Source organism: Streptopelia decaocto, assembly GCF_964273445.1.
Source record: "Streptopelia decaocto genome assembly, chromosome: 3".
In the NCBI taxonomy this organism is placed as follows: Eukaryota; Metazoa; Chordata; class Aves; order Columbiformes; family Columbidae; genus Streptopelia; species Streptopelia decaocto.
In genome coordinates this window covers 49,527,136-49,549,234 of record NC_138656.1, presented here as the reverse complement: position 1 = coordinate 49,549,234, position 22,099 = coordinate 49,527,136, and the positions used below count along the sequence as shown (strand labels likewise).

The 22,099-nt window shown below is 36.5% G+C and overlaps 1 protein-coding gene across 3 annotated transcripts in view; it reads right to left on the bottom strand.

Annotated features, from left to right (window-relative positions):
- Positions 1-22,099, bottom strand: part of PRKN (parkin RBR E3 ubiquitin protein ligase) — a 725,918-nt gene that overhangs the window by 665,133 nt on the left and 38,686 nt on the right. The window contains exon 2 of one of the 3 annotated variants that reach the window (XM_082048435.1): positions 15,958-16,009. The exons of the other annotated variants lie outside the window; for them this stretch is intronic. Within the exon in view, the coding sequence (XP_081904561.1) occupies positions 15,958-15,976 (19 nt within the window). The 5' untranslated portion in view covers positions 15,977-16,009. The remainder of the gene's footprint in view (positions 1-15,957; positions 16,010-22,099) is intronic. 3 annotated transcript variants of the gene reach the window in all.

Here is a 22,099-nt window from a genome sequence, read left to right as displayed (position 1 = left end):
GCTAGTCAAAGGTGACTCTCATATTGCACCACCTACTAATCCCTGCTGAGTGTTAATATAAAGAATGAGAAAAATAAAAGCCTAAAGAACATCTGAATGCATCTGTTGTAGCACTAAACTGAGAGGCAGAAGTGATCACTTTGGGATCAGGGCTGTACTAACATTATGAATTTTGGTCTATAGTTTATTCATCTCCCACAGCTGGAGCTAGTTTGAAGCAAGTCCCTATCTGTCTTAAACAGTCTGTATAAATTCTTCTAAATCTTCCTCAAAATGCAGCTGCTAGCTCATGAAAAGGTGACTGTCTCAATTTGAATTCTTTTACTATTCTATTGGCCTTGCCAACAGGATGACAGCTGTGTTTTTTCACCTTTATTTCTTCAATAAAGGAAGATATTTACTAAAGGTCTGCATCACTTAAACTATTGATGCTTTGGTACTAGTGTCGCTGAGCAGAATGAAGCCCTTAGATCAGAGATTCATTTAGTGGTTTGCAACTTTGGCTACTCCTAATCTATACCAAGCTAGAAGTAATAGACTTAAAGTGAAAACTATTGCCTGTCTGTACCTTGACAAGTTTTAAGAAAGTTTAAGAAGAAACGAAGTGGGAGCACCAATGCAGTAGTGGCTTTTCCACTTTTATACTCATTTCAATTATCTGCTCCTCTGAGTAGAAAACCTGTCTCTGGCCACAATTCAGTGTATTTGATTTCACAGCCTCAGCATGCATTTTCGCTTGATAGTGATGCAAGTTTTAAATGAGAGCGTTTCAACATTCAGACAAAGACAAGCAAGAAGGCATTTTTGCATTTTCAATGCTTTTTGTATTCTGAGAATACATGTCTACTTTTAGACCCTTTCAAAGCAATTCAAACAATTGATTAGATTTGAAGGAGAAAGGAGTACTATAAAAACATGCTTTCAAAATAATGAAGTACGCCACTTCTGAGATATTTCAATACTTATAAAACATAAAGAGCACCGATTTACTGTTTTGGCAGTTCCAATACATTGGCTGTCATATTCAGATCAATGGTCTTTGACAATGCTATATTGGAAATTTAGTTTAGCCTTTCCTATTAATGACTGCAAACATCAAAAGCAGGAAAATATTCTGAAGAACAGAGAAAGTAGTGTTTATATATAACTAAAGGAACTTGAATTTAACAGATTTTTGTTTTATTGTTATTAAATTAATAGACTGCTTGTATCCAGAAGTCCATAAATCTCAAACTAAAAAAAAAAAAAAAAAAAAAAAGGTTTATGTTGAAGACTGTCAGTAAGAACATGGCATACTGGTCAACACTTCACTGTGATGCCATTACGTTTGATTCCTCTGCACTGTCTATTTGTGGAAAGTATTTCTGATGTAGTATCATCCATACCAATTCCATAAGGCATTAAATAAAATCATAAAATCAAATCTATTTTATTTGGACTGTCAAATTGTTGTGATTGCCTCCTGTACCCATTTTTATTTTTAAGAAAGTCACCTCTGGCTTAAAAAATTCAATGAAAACTTAAGCATTATCTTCAGGCAAGGACAAAGGATTCCACAATATATTTCAAAAGAAACATTTGTAATTATAAAGAACATATTTTTATAAGGTAGAATTTTATGCAAATTTATTTCTCATAGCTAAAGTAAACTCATAGCCATATAATTGTACTATTACCTTAAATACATTAGTCATAGCCATAAAACTATGTTTTAATTTATGTACTTTTGAGACACTAAAGAACTCATTGTATCTTTTATCTACACACATTTATACAGTTAATATCACTTTGTAGAAAGCTAAGTCTCAATTTCAACATAATTCTCCATATAGCACCCGCTATTTCCTGCTCCGTGTTATTTTTAAGAGTATGATTTGATAATAAAAAAATTATCGTATCAGCTTTCATCAGTACAACAGTGCAAACATATTTGCTATGTGAACTGCAACTATTCACTTTCTCTCATTTGTAGGTAAAAAAAACCCAAAGACAGCATTAATAATTTTCTCATGGTGTATGTGTTGCTCTATGATGATATCAAAGTTTTTGAAATTATTTAAATAAAAGCAAATTGTAATTAAGTACTGCCCTTTCTTGTGATCTCTGATTAATGAAGGGGAACAGATGGTGCCTCCAGAGACCCAAAAGTAGATGCTGCAATTGTGTTATAACTTGCTCTAGATAAAGTTTATTTATAGTTTTTCTTATAGTTCTTATATTTCCTTACAGATTATATTTTGTTACAAAGAATCCTAAGTATTTCCTTAAAATCAAATTGCAACTGCTTATCAAAATATTAAATTTACCTCTTTGTGTTATGCCTAGTATATAATGTACATCTCTTAAATACTGTAACACTTTTTCACTTTTTTTTCCAATGTGAAGCATTTTCCCGTCTCTGAGGTTAGAACACTGATTAGCAAATGTACCTATAGTGATTTTCAAATTTTTATCACTCTAGGACAGCATTGCGAAACATTACATTTTTGCCTATGGCTCAAACTTGAAGAAATATTCATGCACTATACAAAATATATTAATTAAAACCAATGTGATCTGAATTCTTTGTTCTGTATGACTAGGAAGCTCATCTTACTCTCTCAGAACTGAACATTCATTTCTATAACTACTGTTGTAACATTGAGTCCTAACCTATAATTTGCACTCTTTTTTAAGTAAGAATGAACAGGGTCTATCTTCAGGATCGAAAGATTTTAGGTAACATTAGGATAATTTTCTGCAGTTTTGTTTGAATAAAAGTATATTAAAACCTTGTTGGCATCTAGCTCTATAACCTATAGCTCAGAGTATTCTTACTTGTCTCTCTACATGTAATCTGTAATCATAGTTGACATACAAAAACATGCTATCAAGAGCTTTAAATAAAACAGATTTAATTATGCATGGAAACTCAGTGAAAAAATACTTGCTATGGATATCTCAGATGTGGACACCTCATCTGAATGTGATAAATGGACAACTTCTGTTGGGCCAGATTTTTTTATTTATAATTGAATTTATAGTGTTAAAATAACATCAGTGTATTTTCTCTCAGATTTTAGACTGCGCAAAGAGAAGAAGTAAAGGCAGTTGTAGCTATAGCCAAAGCTTATGAACAGGTCTGTTGCCTGCACTGAAGTGCTTCACAAGTAAGTCTTTCAGACTCGAAACTTGGACAGCAATGCAGAGTTAGGCCATTCGGTACCATCCTTGCTCAAGGTGTTACTTCTGTCTGCCACGAGGCTACAACAACAGGATGTTTATACAAGTAAGAAGAGTTTACAGACATTCTTAGAAATGCAACATATTCCCTTGACTTCTAATGCAGGGAAAACGACGGGGTCTTCTCCAAGAAAATTACATCTCATTGCAAAAATTACAGCCTTAACTATATTGGAATTATAACTAGTTTATCTATTACAAAGAACTTGATTTCCTGATTAGAACATTGAAAAGAGGTCAGTATAATGTTAAATGACCTCTTAGTCTATTTTTACTTCTTATCTAAGAGAAAAAAATGAATTTCTGGGTGTATTCGCTTTTTTATATTCATCATTTTGAATAATAATTTATTCAGAGCATAAAGTCATCCTCACAATGTGTCTAAAGCCTACAAATTGTTTGCTACTAGGCTGGCTGGTTCTGAACTAAATCTCACAATTTTTAGGGAAAAGGTAGATAACATAAAATTGATGGATAGCATAACATATCACGTTACCCTATTTCAAGTATTTAGATTGTTTTACGACTACTGTGTCAAGTCAGAAATACTCGGGGTCTTGATGGATCGAAACACTATGCAAAGCTGATCACAGAGGTGATAGGCAAAGCAATTTACAGGATGAAGTGTGCTAAAAATGCACAAGACATATTTATATCTAAACATCAGAAGACCTGTGTGGTTAAACAAGGAGCTGCTGGGTAAGCTCAAGTGGAAGACGATAGTTTATAGATCATGGAAGGAGGGGCTGGCCACTTGGGAAGAATATAAGGCTGTTGTCAGAGGGTATAGGGAGGCAACTAGGAAAGCTAAGGCCTCCTTAGAATTAAACCTGGCAAGAGGGGTCAAGGACAACAGAAAGAGCTTTTTCAAATACATGGCAGATAAAACTAACATCAAAGGCAATGTAGGCCCACTGATGAACAAGGCGGGTGCCCTGGTGACAGAAGATACGGAGAAGGCAGAGTTACTGAATGCCTTCTTTGTCTCTATTTACTCTGCCAGAGGCTGTCCTGAGGAGCCCCGTACCCCTGAGGCCCCAAAGGAAATCAGGACAATGGAGGAGTTTGCATTGGTTGATGAGGACTGGGTTAGGGAGCAATTAGGCAATTTGGACATCCATAAATCCATGGGTCCGGATGGGATGCACCCACTGGTGCTGAGGGAGCTGGCTGAGATCATTGCTAGATCACTCTTCATAAGCTTTGCCAAATCTTGGGAAACAGGAGAGGTGCCTGAGGACACTCCAGTCTTCAAAAAGGGCAAGAAGGAGGACCCAGGTAACTATAGACTGGTCAGCCTCACCTCCATCCCTGGGAAACTAATGGAACAACTTATTCTTGTTGCCATCTCAAGGCATATCAAGGATAAGAGGGTCATTAGGGGCAGTCAACATGGCTTCACCAAGGGGAAGTCGTGCTTGACCAACCTCATTGACTTTTATGAGGAAATAATGAGGTGGACAATTGATGGCAGAGCGGTGGATGTGGTCTACCTTGACTTCAGTAAAGCATTTGACACAGTCTCCCACAGCATTCTTACAGCTAAACTGAGGGAGTGCGGTCTGAATGATCGGGTAGTGAGGTGGACTGCGAACTGGCTGAAGGGAAGAAGCCAGAGAGTCGTGGTCAAAGGGGCAGAGTCCAGTTGGAGTCCTGTATCCAGTGGAGTCCCTCAAGGGTCAGTACTGGGCCCTGTATTATTCAATATATTCATCAATTATTTGGATGAAGGAATAGAGTGTACTATCAGCAAGTTTGCCAATGACACCAAGCTAGGAGGAGTGGTTGACATGCCAGAAGGCTGTTCTGCCATCCAGCAAGACCTAGACAGGCTGGAGAGTTGGACAGGGAAAAATTTAATGAAATATAACAAGGGCAAGTGTAGAGTCTTGCATCTGGGTAGGCACAACCCCAGCTTCCATTATAAATTGGGGAATGACCTATTAGAGTGCAGCATAGAGGAAAGGGACCTGGGGGTCCTGGTGGACAACAGGATGACCACGAGCCAGCACTGTGCCCTTGTGGCCAGGAAGGCCAATGGCATCCTGGGGTGTATTAGAAGGGGGGTGGTTAGTAGGTCGAGAGAGGTTCTCCTTCCCCTCTACTCCGCCCTGGTGAGACCACACCTGGAATATTGTATCCAGTTCTGGGCACCTCAGTTCAAGAAGGACAGGGAACTGCTGGAGAGAGTCCAGCGCAGGGCAACAAAGATAATTAAGGGAGTGAAGCATCTCCCTTATGAGGAAAGGCTGAGGGAGCTGGGTCTCTTTAGTTTGGAGAAGAGGAGACTGAGGGGTGACCTCATTAACATTTATAAATATATAAAGTGTGAGTGTCAGGAGATTGGAGCCAGGCTCTTCTCGGTGACAACCAACGGTAGGCAAGGAGTAATGGGTTCAAATAGGAACACAAGAAGTTCCATTTAAATTTGAGAAGAAACTTCTTCTCAGTAAGCGTAACAGAGCACTGTAACAGGCTGCCCCTGGGCAGCCTGGAGTCTCCTTCTCTGGAGACATTCAAGACCCACCTGGACACATTCTTGTGTAGCCTCATCTAAGTGTTCCTGCTCTGGTAGGGGGATCGGACTAGATGATCTCTTGAGGTCCCTTCCAATCCCTAACATTTTGTGATTCTGTGATCTAAATATAGCTAAGATATCTGTAGCTAATGAGTCCATTCTCATTTTAAGACTTTCCTTACTCAATCCATCTCTAAAAGGTCACCAACACATACCTTCACTCTGCCACCCATAGCAGCTCTGAACACCCGCTCCTTCCTGCCACTGTCAGCCTTTCTCCCATGCACGGAAAAATACTCACTGAAAACCAGAGAGCCTCATGTGATGTTAAATTTCCCTTTAAACCATAACTTCACTGCAATCCCTTACATGGGACTGTTGCCTGTCCTTGGCTGAATAAGCACTGAGGTGAAAGGAGGATACTCTGTTTTACCTTGAATGCATTCCCATTTGCTTATCCTGCAGTTCTTCTGCACCTCACTTCTACCTATTGTGTCCTTCTGACCTGCAGATGGCAAACAGTACATATAGGAGAGCTCACGTGCTCTTTCACTCACACTTTCTCGTCACAGCTTACTGACAGTCAGACACAAAATTGATTCCAGCTTGGTTCACATGTTCTCTCTAAAGCAAATAAATGTATTATTAGCAGGAGTAGCAGTAGCAACAATGGTAATGGAAAAAGCAAATACACAGGAACTTAAGTCAGCTGACAAGAGTAAAATGTTTTTATCAAAAAAGCAATTCTTCCTCAAATGGAACTTAAATATGAGGCACAAAATTAATGTACTTTCCTCAGCCATAATCCCAGAACTAGCTAAAAATAAATAAATAAATAACCTTTTAGTTTTCTTCAGACATATTCTCATGTTTCTCAGTCTTGGCTCCTTCCCTTCTTGAGTATGCAATCTCTCTCGGGAATAGAAAAATAGTGCATTTTTTCATGCATTTTTTCTCTAGCAGACATTTTGTTTAAATACCTCCGATCTTTTTGGAACAGGGCATTAATTCTTTGTCACTCATCATGATCTATTAATTCATTCTCTCCATCACCACATACTTTAATATATGTACACGTGTAAACACTACAAGTATGCAGCTACTTGTAAAGCAAAGAAACATTTAGGATCAAAAACCTTTCTATCAGTATGGTCACTGCTTTGCTATTAATAAAAAAGTCATAGAAATTAATTAATTCCATACACAAAAAAGTGCTTCTTGTTTCTTCTTTCAGAATAAAAAGGTTTAACTGAAAGCAAACAGAATATAAACTTTTAAATCAATGGTTCAAGCCAGTATCAAGTGTATATACTGATGTGTTTGAAATTGTATCAGATGGTAGGTACTGCTAAAACACTGCAACTTAATTTCAGTGTTGCTCCATATGTTTTGTGGGCATTTTCTTGCCCAGGAAACAGAGGGTTCATGGTACATGTTTGTAACTACACAGTAACTCTTATCAAGTAAAGTGTAAACTTTTCCTAATGTCTAAGAAACGCTATTTATAATAAATGCTTATAATAAATGATCGTGTGGTTTCTAAATTAGGACATCCTGCTTTTAAACAGAACTATTTTAAACAAAACTGTTTAGTAGATTAATTTTGAAACATTATATATTTCATTTCATGTCTACAGGTTTCTATTTTATTACATTTTTCATCCATAGTCGAGTAGCAAACCCTTCAGACCTCCACCTGCATCTAATGACCATTTGGAAACTCTGCATAACAGAACTTCAAAAAAACTGCTCAGGTCCTGTCTCGGCAAAGTACAAAGATTTCTCTCAGTAAGTACTTCTATCATGACAGATGTTTTTAATTCCTTTTCAGTCAATTACATCAATGTTTCTGCAGGTATAAGATTGTCAAAGCAGAAGAGTAGCTTCCATTAAGTATTACAGTATCTTTTAAACGATACTAGTATGTGAATTCTGTCAGCGCAAGCAACTCTATGTGAATTCTGTCAATGCAAGTGACTCTTACATGTTTGAAGTACCTGAATTCACATATGTCAAACACAACTCTTCGAAGCTTAATAACATGGAGATCCAAGCTGGACATCTGCTGATGCTGAAGATCTAGAAGGCCTTGATGGTTGCGACTAGCTAAATGAAAGCGGCAACATGATGGATGCCCAGGTGTTGAAAATGAATAGGTGCCTGTCAATTGAGCTAGGAATTAAGAAAGAGAATAACATTTATAACATGTATATTCTGAAAAAATACTGAATTTCAAGACTAGTATAAGGAAGCTACTTTAGCTGAAAAAATATATTTTCTTTGAAGGTTGTATTTAAACTCCTATTCTCTCTTTAATTTCTTCTGTTTCTTCTTTCTTCTTCCTCCAATCCACACCTCGTTTCTTCTTTCCTCTTTTGCTGGCAGTCTCACGTAAACTCTTTTTCATTATATTCCATGCCTTTATTTGTCCCTCATGCTACTCATTACATTCATTCATCCTTGCTCTCATCTCTGTAAAGCATTTCAGGACAATGTTCAGAAAGCATTTTAATTCCAACTAAATCTAGTCATAGATAATATGTGACATTGGAACAGTAACTAGACCTAGTGATGCCTCATTTCAGCAAAGCTGAACATTGTCTTGTGTCTTCAACTCCCTTTGTGAATTTTTAAGAACAGGATCCCTTCCTGTGCTCACTACAAATCCTGCCCAACAACTGCTCTTGATCTGGGAGAGCTGAACATAAGCGAAAGCTGTACTATGTATTTGTTTACTACTGGAGAGGAATGGTAATGGGTAGCCAGTCAACTCTTGCAATATGCCTGGACTTATCCCACTGCACCGCACAACAGAACAGACAGGAAGCCCAAACTAGCTCCAAAACATGGAACAGTACAGTCCTGTCAACATGATGTTGGCATCTATATTAATTTATAAATTACATTTTTTATACCAAATATAGTGCATAAATAAAATAATAATATTAAGTTAATTAGATGAAAGACCAGCCTGTAGCAATTCTTGCAGAAAGGTAAGTAATGCATAATGCCTGACCATATGGTCTTTTTGTCCTGTTGGCTAATTACCTACAAATTGCTGTACCAGTTTTACTGCTGCTGGGTATTATTAACCAGAGTTTGTTTCCTCCTGAGTATTGTTCCTCTCTTTCGCATCTTTTCAACTTCACTAGAGAAAATGTATTTAGTATTCACAAGGTTTAATGGACTGAATTGCAAAGGATACCATATAAAATTTGATTCTGTAAAGAGACACCTCCCAAACAAAAAGCTGACTGAACAAAAGCTGCAGCCATAAACATTTTACTGCTTTAAAACAGGAAGTTGAAAATATTGAGAACAGTCATATTTTCATCAGAACTTTCGTTGGCTGTGTAAAAACAACGTAGCCTTGGGCATACGCTCTGACAAGCATTAAAATGATGCAATAATGATTTTTGATGGAGAAAGCAATTAGCATTTTTTAATGATCCATTCTGTAGAAGCCACATCTAATTTAGGGCATCTGCTTCTAACAATACTTCACCATCCATGTATTAGAATTTAAATCTTAATTATTGCTTTTGCAATAGAAGAACTAACATAACTATCAATTATGGAAACTACCATCACTCACAGAACCCAGCTGAGACATTCTTGCCAACTAGACAAAACTAAAGAATAAGTAAAATCCTTGAAGCTCCACTCTGTGATTAACAACTAATCATGCAAATTCAGATCTACAATTCCAATAGCAAAGAATAAATGACTTTGCCTAGCTTATTTATATTATTCATATACATTATTTTCCCCTTCATATGTTTCTATAGTTCAAGAAAGAAATCAGTTTTCCAAGATCAATAACTATTCAGATATTCCTCTAGTAGCACTGTTGTAAACATCATCACAGTAAAAAACAACATCACCACTTCAATATACTGTTAAACAAATATTCACCAGCTGGAATTTCAGGTTTAACTTGCCAGTATTTCTACCTAAACCAAGATGCTTAAAGTTCGCTTTAAATCATTTTCAAACTGGAACATCTCTATACTCTGTACGAAACTGCACAGGTCTATAGAGATAAATGCATCAGTCTTTAGGTATGTGTATGCATCAAAATGTTTCTTTACTGTAAAGTACCTAATATTTAACAGTATACCTAATCCATCTTTATTATAAACATCCTTAGCTTCCAGAAAAAAATACATAATAATCTAAATTAACTTTTCCCACTTTTCATAAACTGTATTAATTGGAAACTTTCAAATAAATTAAAAAGCCAGTCATATTTTTTACACTATTTCTTTTTCTTTTGTTTAGTCATTTCAAGCTACCAGTGCACTGATACATCCGTTGTCCCATACTAACTACTAGATTCAAAATTCTTTGTTCTTTTTATTTCTAGTAAGGAACCTACAAACACTACGGTTAAGTGAGGAATGCAAATTCTACCTACTCATCACAGTGAGTGATGGACTTTATGGTTTCTTCTCTATTATACCTTCAGTATGAAGATACTTCAGTCAAGTATCTTACTTAAGGCTTTCAACACTGCCTCCCATAAAATCCTCACAGACAAGGTGACAAGTATGGGCTGGATGAGCAGATCACAGAATCACAATGTTAGGGATTGGAAGGGACCTCAAGAGAACATCTAGTCCAATCCCCCTGCCAGAAGAGGAACACCTAGATGAGGTTACACAGGAATGTGTCCAGGCGGGTTTTGAATGTCTCCAGAGAAGAAGACTCCAGAACCTCTCTGGGCAGCCTGTTCCAGAGCTCCGTCACCCTCACTATGAAGAAGTTTCTTCTCAAATTTAAATGTAACCTCCTGTGCTCAGGCTTATACCCATTGCCCCTTATCATTGGTTGTCACCAAGAAGAGCCTGGCTCCATCCTCATGACACATTTCCTTTATAAATATTAATGAGGTCGTCCCTCAGTCTCCTCTTCTCCAAGCTGAAGAGCCTCAGCTCCCTCAGCCTTTCCTCATACGGGAGATGCTCCACTCCCTTAATCATCTTTGTGTCTCTGCGCTGGACTCTCTCAAGCAGTTCCCTGTTGGTGACGTGGACTGAAAACTGGCTAAAGGGCCGGGCCCAGAGGGTGGTGACAGTGACAGAGCACTTGCATAGGTTGCCCAGAACAGTTGTGGAGTTTCCATCCTTGGAGGTATTCGACAGCCATCTGGACATGGTCCTGGGTAGCCTGGCCTAGGTGGCCTTGCTTGAGCACAGGAAGTTGAGCATCACCTCCACCTATGATGGAAGTGTTATTCAAATTCAACTGGCAAATCACTTCTGACAAAAAGACATCTGCTCAGAAGGTTCCCAACCAGCTGTTCTCTAATATTTTATTCTACCATATTACAGCTTCCTAAGCCAGTGTTCTGCTCCCTGTTCTAAATATTCCCTTTCCCCAGCAATTCTGAATGTCAGTGAAGGGGAGATTTTATTCCAGCTGTTTTTTCACAGCAATCTGACAAAGTGTGCTTATAAACTTAGAACACCTTCTTGACACCTATTTCATTTCAGGTATTTACATGCTTCCCACTGCCAAAACACTGAGCACCGAAGTATTAGAAATCTATTCTCCACCACCTTTTCCTGGGGTGACAGGAAAATCCTTCAAAAAAACCAAACATGTTTAAGATGCAGGTAAAGACTTCAACAAATCCAATCCAAAGCCTTGTATCTGTGGTTGAGCAAAGAATTCAGAAGGGCAGCTACAGCTTTCTTGTTTACTCACTTTTTCAACTGACTTTCCATGACTTAGAAGGGTTCAGCGGTGCCAGTCTGAAACAGTCAAGACCGACTTCATTGCAGCAAGGCCTTCTGTGGCATGAACCATTTAATGAGGAAGCGTTATCTTTCTCCTATCTGCTTTACTTCTTTCCCACAGCATGACCAAAATTAGGTTAATTAGCAGTGTGCTGTGGGAAATAAAATCAGTTTATTTAGATGAACAGTTTTGGGCTGCTCTCATTATGGAGTATGGGACTATTAATAAAAAGTAAAAAGTGGAATCACAATCCTGATTAAAGTTTTCAAATGAATTCCCTGTCAAAGAGTTAGCAGACTTAAACTAGTTTGAGTCTTTTTCTATGAAAAAAATACATAAATTAAAAGATGGTAATGTAGATAAAATACATGAATAAGTTTTTTTGGTTGAAAGAGACATATTTGTACAGAATATAGATGTATTTTATTAAAATTTACATGCATGATAAAAGGTGTTTAAAAAGTGAAAGAAAAGGAAGATCTACCACCCATGTGGGAAGCTGAAAACATTGCATGAATAGATTAAAAAAGATTAAGCATGCAGTTTCACTACAGCTGGCTAAAATAATTTCCATAAGAGTTATCACTGCCTGACTTAACCTAGCTCAGGACAGAGCAGTCACAGTGAAGTAACACACAGCACAAACTGATTGCATTAGCAGCACTAAGAAGCTATTGTGTTCCTTTCTCTATCAACACTACTCAAACTCAAATTCAAAGAGTTGCTAATCCTGAGCAACACATTTTGGGTTTTGGGGGAAAAAAAAAAAAAAAAGAAAAAAAATCAGATGAATGTAATTGCTGAATTACACCATCAGTTAATAACATAGTGAATACCAGCCTTAGAAATGAAACCATAATTTTTTAAGTGCCGCAAAACAGCAGAATTCTGTTCCTGTCAGCATTGCTATGTCACTTCACAGCACTTGAGGACCTACCTCAAATAAATAAATAGCTCAGATCAAGCTGCAGAGAGAGTCAATACACTGCATGGCCAGCCTGGAGAATCAGCTGGAGAACTGGTCTGAAAACCACACCAAGTTCAGCAAAGGTAAACAAGTCCTGCATCTGGGACAGAATAACCCAGTTACAGTATAGGCTGTGAGCAAGCTCAGATTCCCAGTACGCAGTGAATTGAACATGAGTCAGCAATGTGCTCTTGCAGCCCAGAAACCCACTGGCCTAGCAGGCTACGTTAGCAACAGTCCAGCTAGAAGACTGAAAAGTGATTATTCCCCTCTCTTCAGTACTTGTGAGAATGTATCTGGAGTCCTGTAGCCAGTGTTGGGCTTTCTAGTGATGGAAAAATCTTGACATAAAGGAGCAAGTCCAGCAGAAGACACTACATAAAGCTGAGAGCACTTGCTCCATTGAGCTTTAGAGGAGACCAAGGAGAGATCTTTCTGTTGTGTTCATTGGCACCCAGGGATGGGACAAGAGGCAACAAGTTGGAAGACAAAGTCCTAAATAGGTAAAAGGGAAAAAATTTTACACCATGATGGTGGTCAAACACTGGAACAAGGCTGCCAAGAGGGGTCATGATGTTTCTACCATCAGAGCAATTTACAGCTTCGAGCAACCTCATTGACTCTGGTTTAAGCAGCAAATTGGACCAAATGATCTCCAAAGGCTTTAACTTAAAACAGGAGGTAATATTTGTTTCATTGAGTAGCCTACAAATTTACAATGAAATAAAGCTTTTATTAAATAGTTTTGTTGCTTACTCCCTCCTTTCTTCTAATTTTCTTATTTTGTGAGGAGGAAAACAGGACTTCATAAGACTCCAAGTCTAGCAATTTTGGCCCTCTAGGGATAAACCCATCAATACAATTACAAATGATTTTCTTGAAAGAAGTATTCATGTGGCTATAGGAGTAAAATTGTGAGTTTATGGACCATTCTTGTCCAGCAGCAATGTCATTTTAATGCTATATTTCAAATGCATTCTGAAACTACAGCTTTCTATCACGCTTTGATTTTACTATTAATGTTTCTCTATTTTACTTAACAAAATACTCCTTGTTATCATTACTTTTCTGTGGAAATGTTTCGTTCCGGTTTGGTTGACACTCAGTGCATTCTCATGTCTTTGTGATTTATGAGTTTGATGATTCTCAGTTGTACTAACAACAACAACAAAAAAATCCTTGACAAGAAGAAGAAATTTGGAATTCCTTAATATGCCCCAATGAATGCGCTAATTATTTCAGAGAAGCAGATAAGTGGTCACCTTTCATTGTTGAAAGCAACACACTAATAGCAGGCTTCAATGCTATAGAAATAAACACTGTAGCTGTTTAATATATGAAAATGTTATTGGCCATGCATAATGAGTACTTTAAATTTGTTCACCATCCAATGAATTTGCACCAGTCTTTTCCATGATTTATAGCATGGACTGTCTTATGGCTTGTAATTTGTCATACTCCAAATGGTCTAGGTATACAATTTTAAGAGAAGTAATTTATTAAAGTTCCTCTTTATTGTAAAATGCTAGAAAACACATACTCATTGCATCCTGTCAGAGGCCTGGAGCCCTACAATCAGATTTCAAGGGATGAAGTAAATAATAGTGGTTCCTGAGCATAAAAGGCAAAACTTTAGGGAAACTCAGAGCCTAAGAAAAAAATAAGTAAAAACTGCTTTATCTTATTTAAAAACACTGCACACAACACTTTGAGAGCTAGGATAAAAATAGTCTTTTTTTTTTTTTCTTTCAAATGTTGGGGCATATTGCCCTTACATTATTACTGTAAATACATTAATTCAGAGGACTGGATGTAGAGCACAGTATTTTAGCTGTTGATAACACTTGCATCTGTATCTTACAAAGCATAATATATTCTGGGCAGCAGCTTTCTCTGTCAGCCAGACAAGTAAGTCTGTTTTCTGAATGTTTTCAAAGTAAAGTTCAATTAACCCATAATCATACATTACATATTGATAGGCAAGTGCCTAAAATACATTTTTTGTCCTTGTTTCCTTGAGTTCTTTTAGAGGAATAAAATATAAATCCTTTTCATTGCTAAAATACAATCACTTTTCGTTGGCATCTTAGCAGTCTTAATTTATGCCTGCAGACTTATGTATGATGTTTGCAGCTCTATTTCTGCTTGGCACATGCCCACCCAAAAACAAAGCTGTTTCTAATGAAAGACAGATACATGTTCTACCATATTAGTTAAGTAATGGTTATATAATCTGTTAAGTGCATCTCCATTTGGATGCTAGGTTTTAAGGTTTAGACTCTATTTGGTCTCTGTATTTGCAGAATTTTTAGGAGCATTAATGTGACAATTTTTCACATTTATATATAAGTTAAAAATGCAGTGTACCTCTACTAAAAAAAAAACCAAAACAAAACAAAAAAGAAAAATCAATTACTGATTAATTCAGAAACTCTGGTGGCATGTTAGAAATCCATTTCAGCTCAATTTTTAGTATAGTTTACACTTACTACACTCAAAAATATGGCACTTCTAGATCCAGCCAAGCATTTCACAAACATCTAACCTGAAATACATTGCCTGTACATTTTATTTAATAAGAACATCTCTACTCAGGACATGATGTAAACATACACTTAAATATTCTCCTGATATTATGTAGTTTTTGTGAAGTAAGAATCTCAGTAACTCTGAGAAAAAGAGCAAGGACATGTAAGTCTGAAACACTTATCCATAAATCCATGGTTTGAGATATGTGTCCTGCAGATATACCGGACAAAGCTTTAGGGTGCTGCATTATTCTGTCTGAAGCTTTCAGAGTTAACTTTCAAGAGTTCCTTGGAGTTGTACTTCCAAATAATTGAAACTCATGTTCACTGTAAATGTTGTAAGACATTTGGTACTTGAAGGGTCTCTCAAATACAGCTCCTGCCCATCTCACTAGGAAAGCAGAAGTTGGGCCATTCTTCCTGATCTCCAAATGTACTGAGAAGCATCTCTGAGGAAATGCTCTGAACTCCCTCCCCTCCCCTTTTTTCCTTCATAGCACAATCTGTGCCTCTGTGTCTAGAGAAGTAGCATAGTAACATTTTGAGGAGATATGCAACAAATTAAATAATTAAGTTTGGTTTTATTGTATTTAGTATTTATTACCTCAAATGCAGAGAATCATTTGAAAGAAATAAACACAAACAACTGAGAACTGCAGATTTGGAAAAAAAATCTGTACCAATGTAATATGAATTACTTCATATTTCAGTGTGTCCATCTGAGCTCGGTAACTTGAAGATTCCTCCTCTGTACATGCTAATTTTAAATATAGATCTTTATGCACAGTTTCACTATTTTATATTTTATGTGTGGCTCAAGAATAACTCAAGAATAAATTTTCAGCAACCACCATTCCAAATATTTCTTTGCCTATCGGTAATGTAGGTGGTTCCCCCCACACCTTTCAACTGTTTTCAGGCCAGAAAGACATGAAAACAAGGATACTGCAACATTGAAGACAGGTATTAAAATATGTTACCTGCAACTAACTTCTGCATCACAAGTTACAGTTCCATCACTTCCTTTATTCTCTAGTTCAAAGGAGAAAAAAAAAAAAAAAAAAGCTTTGATGATTATATGGAAGAAAATTTTACAAAGCATTTTCTGACAAATTGGGAGTCAGAAATGAAATTGGGTTCTTTGCTGTCTCTTCAGATAACAAATCTGGATACAAAGTGAAGACATTGTTATATATAAGTCTTGCACAAATACTTAAATGTATTAGCTCTACCAAATCAAAAGGAATTAAATTAGATGGAGAAAAGAAATGTTTTTTTGTTCAGTACTATTTTTTTTTCAGTAGCAAGGGGTAACTGTAGGTTACTGTTCACAAAATACTTTTTGCAGAGACTTATTAGATCGCCAAACTACTTTCTAAGTAAGTGGCTGAAAACCCTTAACAGTAGATATAAAAACCTAAAAATATTTTATTGGAATATAGCATGGAAAAACAGATTAAAAGATGTTTTCTACAGCATTATTTTTCTATCCAACAAATAAGGTAAAGAACAAGGTAAAGTTGAAAGAGGTGTTTTCCCCTAGTATATATGGCTTTGTTTCTTAAGTCTGTTTAATTATCGGTCTCCTGACTAGTTTCTAGACATAGACATTGCTTCCATGAAAGATGATAAAAATTTTATGTTTGCCCTCATTTCATGCCATAATTTTTTTACAGGTCCATGAATATTCATTTTTTGTTGTTGTTGTAAAAGATATTTAAAGACAAAGGTGTTTCCAGGGTTTTGTTGAATGTCACTATTCTGCAGTCTGTTTTGTTTCATTTCAATTACTTTGTATTATTGTAGTTAATTGGTTCCCATGCACACAGGAGTCACATATACACTGAAATGGCAGATTTTTCTTTTCTTGGCAACAATTCACCATATACATGGAAAAAAAATATCTCAGAATACTAACTGACCTTGCAGCCTGCAAGCCAGCCTTCTCATCAATGTTTGCAGCAGTCAAGTCTACTAACATGCTGGTCTCACCACAGAAGTTATTTCATTTTGTAAACGACCACTGAAAAGTTTGGATTAAGGGACCAAACAAAATAGCAGTAGTTTGCCAATTTCACCCCTGAAAACTTAACAGTCATTGATTCAAAAAAGAATAGTACATCATCTTACTATTTACCAACAGTCATTATTTTTAGCAAATAAGATGACCTACTGACTTAATAGTGTTTATATCTGGAAGCCAAATTCTCTGTAGGGATGGAAGCAGAGAAACATTTTTTGAACAGCTGCTGCCAGGAGGTTACAAGCATATTGTGTTCCTACTTTGCTCCTCATACAGCACACACACACACACACCAGCTACTGTTCGAAGTCATCACCCTTCTTGGAGAATGCTTTCATACCTAACTTATGAAACCTGTATTTATGAAGACTGTATTCATAAAAACCCAATCTTGCAAACATTTTCTAAAGAGTACAGTGCTCAAGAGCATGAGTAGCCTTTTGACTTTAAAGAAATTAATACGTCAAAGCACTCCAAGCCAAGTGTTTTCCTGTTGTAGTTAAGTATTTGAAAACTATCATTATAAGCACCAAGTCCCAATGGCTTTCGAGAATGGGATGATTAGAGCTTCTGTGGTGCAAGAGCTATTTCTTTGTTTTGTTCTTTCCCCACCTCTAGCCTTTCTAGGCATAAAATATAAACTTTTTCGGTTTAATCAATTTAGAAACCAATGGAAGGCAGCATCACTGAATTAATTAAGAAGTTTTCTAAAATCATCTACCTAATATTGATGCAACTTTCACCTGTAGACATTGTCTTAGAGACTTGTTACTGTTACTAAAATCAGGTGATTTTAGTTTCACAAAGGCAAACAAAACAGAAGGGTCCTGGAGTGCATTGTTTGCCTTCCGAGTGTGTCAGCTTTGATACAAGGCTGCCCCTCTCCCAGCTCAGCAGTGATCAACCTCTTCCAAAGCCTAAAGGTGACTCTGCTGTACACCATTAGCTAAGCCCACACACCTGGCTGCACTCACGGTCTGATTACAAATACCATGTGTTAGGATGGATCCACACTGGCAGAACCAAGACCCAGCTCCCACACACCATTCAGCTTCTTCATCTGAGTGTGTTGAACCAGGGAATTGGCTTCAGTGTTGGCTACAAGTTTTCGTCTTAAAGAATGCTGCCTGAGTAGACACCTTGACAACGATAGCTATCCTCTAACTATACCAAGTGAGGCCACTTATAAAATGCACCCTTCATTTTGCTTTTTTCCATAGCAGCCTTGCAGCACATGCTTCTCCAGAAAACACACTTATTAGACATCTGGCTGATACACAAAGCCCAGAATATATTATGCTTTCTAAGATATGGATGCAAGTGTTAGCAACAACTAAAATAGTGTGTTTTATATGCCTGGTCCTCTGAAACAGATTTGTCCATCAATAGGAAGACTGAACTACCAGATAGCCATATTTCCATTAAATTTCCAGTTCCTTTCCATATGAATTTTAGGTATGAACTGACAGATTAGTCCTGCCACTTCCTGTACTATTCTCTCTAAGCCAGCTTTCTGAAAACTTTTTGTGCACATGGCAGAAACACTTAAATGCTTAATTGCATTTCAAGAAGCTGCACTTCAAACTAGGAGGAATAGAAATCTACAGTTGTTAAGGTATGATATCTGCTCATCGTGCCCTCCCCTCCTCCGACGTGCACGCACGCACACGCACAAACACACACACACACAATATCACAGAATTACTTTAATTCTTTAATTTGAAGTCTAATAGCAAAGATTGCCATTGATTCAGGTAATAAGGTTTCAAGGCTGAGCAGATCAGGGCAGGTCAGAAATGAAATATTTATCATGCTTTCTTCAAGTATTAAATCCATAAATTTGTTGCAAGAACAGCTGTATGTTGGTCTGTGGCAGCCATAGGCCTGTCACTCATCGGCAGTAAAAGAGTGTCTCATGCCCTGTGGTTTCTTCTGAGTACAGTTTCCACAGAAAGAACTTTACTGAGTAACAGACTGTGTTAGCTGTACTTAAAAAAACAACCAAACGAAAAAACACCAACTAACCAACAAAACAACAACAAAATCTCCAAACAAACAAACAAAAAAGTAAACACATATGTATAAACCTGAAATTTTCTGTATTCATTCATGTCACCATTCTATGTCATAGTTGTTTCCTAAGTGGACTGGATCTATAGAGTATTAGTAAAAATCTGAACATTTTCAGGTAACACAGATACATTTCCTCCTCCATTACTCTAACACCACAGGATCTAGTACAATGGGATTTTCATGCCAGTATGTCTCCAGTTTTAGACAATGGATAAGCTATCAGGATTTTAGTACTCTATTTCTGTGAAATGCCCATGACGAACACCTTTTAGTTTAACACCCCAAAAGAAAAGCTGATTCTCCTTTCTTTCAAATATTCTTTCATTGTTCTCTAGCACCAATAAATGAGATCTTTCTATCAGATTTGTTTCCATCAAATGAGCCCTCACCTTGACTTGCGCTCAGCAGGTATTATTGCAGTGCAGCACAGTTACCCAAGGTACCTGTGTCCCTTGGGACAAGTAGTCCCAAAGACTACTCACTGAAAAACTCAGAAAATGTGGGCTCTTTTCCCACTTCAGACAGACAGTGTTAGACTACATTAACTTTAAAAGCTGATTCAGAGAACACATTTTCAATTCAGAACTGAGCTGACTTTCAGGTAAAAAAACCAAAGAGCCTTACGAGTCTTAAAAGGCAAAACAGTTGGATTTTCCTATATAAATTTTTAGGAATGTTAAACAAGATCACATTTTAAGAAATACAAGTATACAGAGTACTGTCAACAATTCTTCCTGTAGCTTGAACTGTAGCTATTTTGTTTTGTTGTGGACTTGTTGTTTTTGTTTAGTTGTTTGGGTTTTGGTTTTGCTTTTGTTTTAAATGGCAAGCTCACAAATTCGTTCCTTGCCTACAGCTTTATAAGAGTTGTTTTTTTTTATCAGATGCAATTAGTAAAGTGAAGCTAAATCTCTTTTCTTCCCAGTTAGAAGGCTTTCATATTTAATTTCCGTCTAAGAAATTTTGCTAACATAGAGGCACTGGGATAAAAAAATTAATTTTACAGTTATAATAGAAACAGGGGAATTGAAACAGCTCCTTTGGAGTTCAGTCACAATAAGGAAAAATTCAATTGCTTTGAAAATCTTTAGAACCACAAGAAAGAAATATTGGAAATGATCAGCCAGACTGGGGGTCATCATCAATTGTAATCCCAAATGGCATTTATTCCTTGGCTTGTCTTATTTTTCATTTAGAAACATAATGAACTGCAAGCCACTAAAAACATGAGATAACTGCACTTCAGGAAAGAAGGCTCTCTCATAATTATTCATTAATCGAATAAAAGCAAATGGTAACCAGAGTAATATTTTCATGATCTGCCTAGTGGTCAGGGACAAAACTGAACTTGTAGGAAAATTATAGTTTCTGAATATGTCTATTTATGTAAGATCCCTAGTGGCAATGTATTATTATAGGGCATATATGCAAATTAGAGTGCTTAAAATACATTCTAATCCCATAAAGATTAATAAGTATATAGTAAAATACTGTGATGATAATCTATTTAAAGTTAGCTGCATTTTGATAGCATGAACCTTACACCATTTTACACCACTACTGTTCTATTAATTTTTGTCATTTACTCCTTACATATACTATTCAAATATGAGCCACATGAAGTTATTTATGTGCATATTTCTCCAAAATATATATCTAGTACCAGAATGAAAAACAAAAATGAATTACTAACAGGCAGCGCGTTCTTTCAAATATTTATGTGAATTACTGCTCTCATACAAACCAATGAAAGTCTGACAAAATTAATTAGAAACGTTTTGAAAACAATCTTGTAAAACAGACTGATTCATTTGAAGTGATTTGTAGCTGGATATTCAACCTACGTTGAAATCTAAATCAATTTATCACTTTGGGAGACTTCGGAAATCAAGATTATTATCTTTAACATTGCTTTGAATAAGACTTGTATATAAATTACAACACTAATTGCTGGAACACCTGATTATCTGTTTATTGTTGAAATACATTTGGCATTTAAAAAAAGTCTCTTTCTCTGTGCTTTATGTGGGTTTTGTTGTTGTTTTTTTGTTTGCTTTTTAAAGTTCAAGTCTCCACTATCCTAAATGACCTATTATTTATTTTCATGATCTTCCTAGTTATATCCAAACTAATAATTCTGCTTTCGTACTTTTTCAGATCCTTAAGTATGTGATTACAAGCTGTGAAATAGCCCGAGTCACTTGAGGCCATAATTATGTCTGACTAGTGTAATATTGCAAGATGTCCACACGTGTTATTTAGCATGCAATATATTAATACACTAAGATAAAAGACTTTTAACTACCTGTGCAATTATAAATATGATTTGATGTGAAATGATGTCTGAAAATTTATCGGATAAGAACAATGTTGACATTCAGAACCCGCCTGGACATGTTCCTGTGCGACCTCACCTAGGCGTTCCTGCTCCAGCAGGGGGATTGGACTAGATGATCTTTTGAGGTCCCTTCCAATCCCAAACATACTGTGATACTGTGATTTCATTTCTATGTTCTACTGTTTAATGCTTGTAACCATTTTATCTTGAGATTCATTGACCAATAAGCTATCAGTAAAACTGGGTTCTGCTTCTCTCTGAAGCAGTTGTCTATTTCAAATACATAGAAAAAAAGGAACAATGACACAAAGAACATCACAGTGCTGTCAATTAATGCATCGTATTATAGAAATCATTTAAGGAATTGCTCTAGGCTATTTAATTAATCCATTAACAAATAGTGATGTATCTGTTATAAGTTGATTTTTCTCCTACACACTTAAACAATCTTTCCATCGATCTGTTATTCTGCCCAAAATGATTTCAAATTAAGTTCTTCATTGCACACCACTGCTCAGTACTACTAATAGCGAATTTCAAGACCCCTAACCCAACAAAAGTGTCCTAAAGATTGACTAGACATAAACTTCTGTATGAAAGAATGCTAGTAAACTAGAAAATAATATGTAAGGCAAAATATTTGATGCCATGCCATGCTCTCTTCCTCTGGTAAGTGTTTTTAAAAATT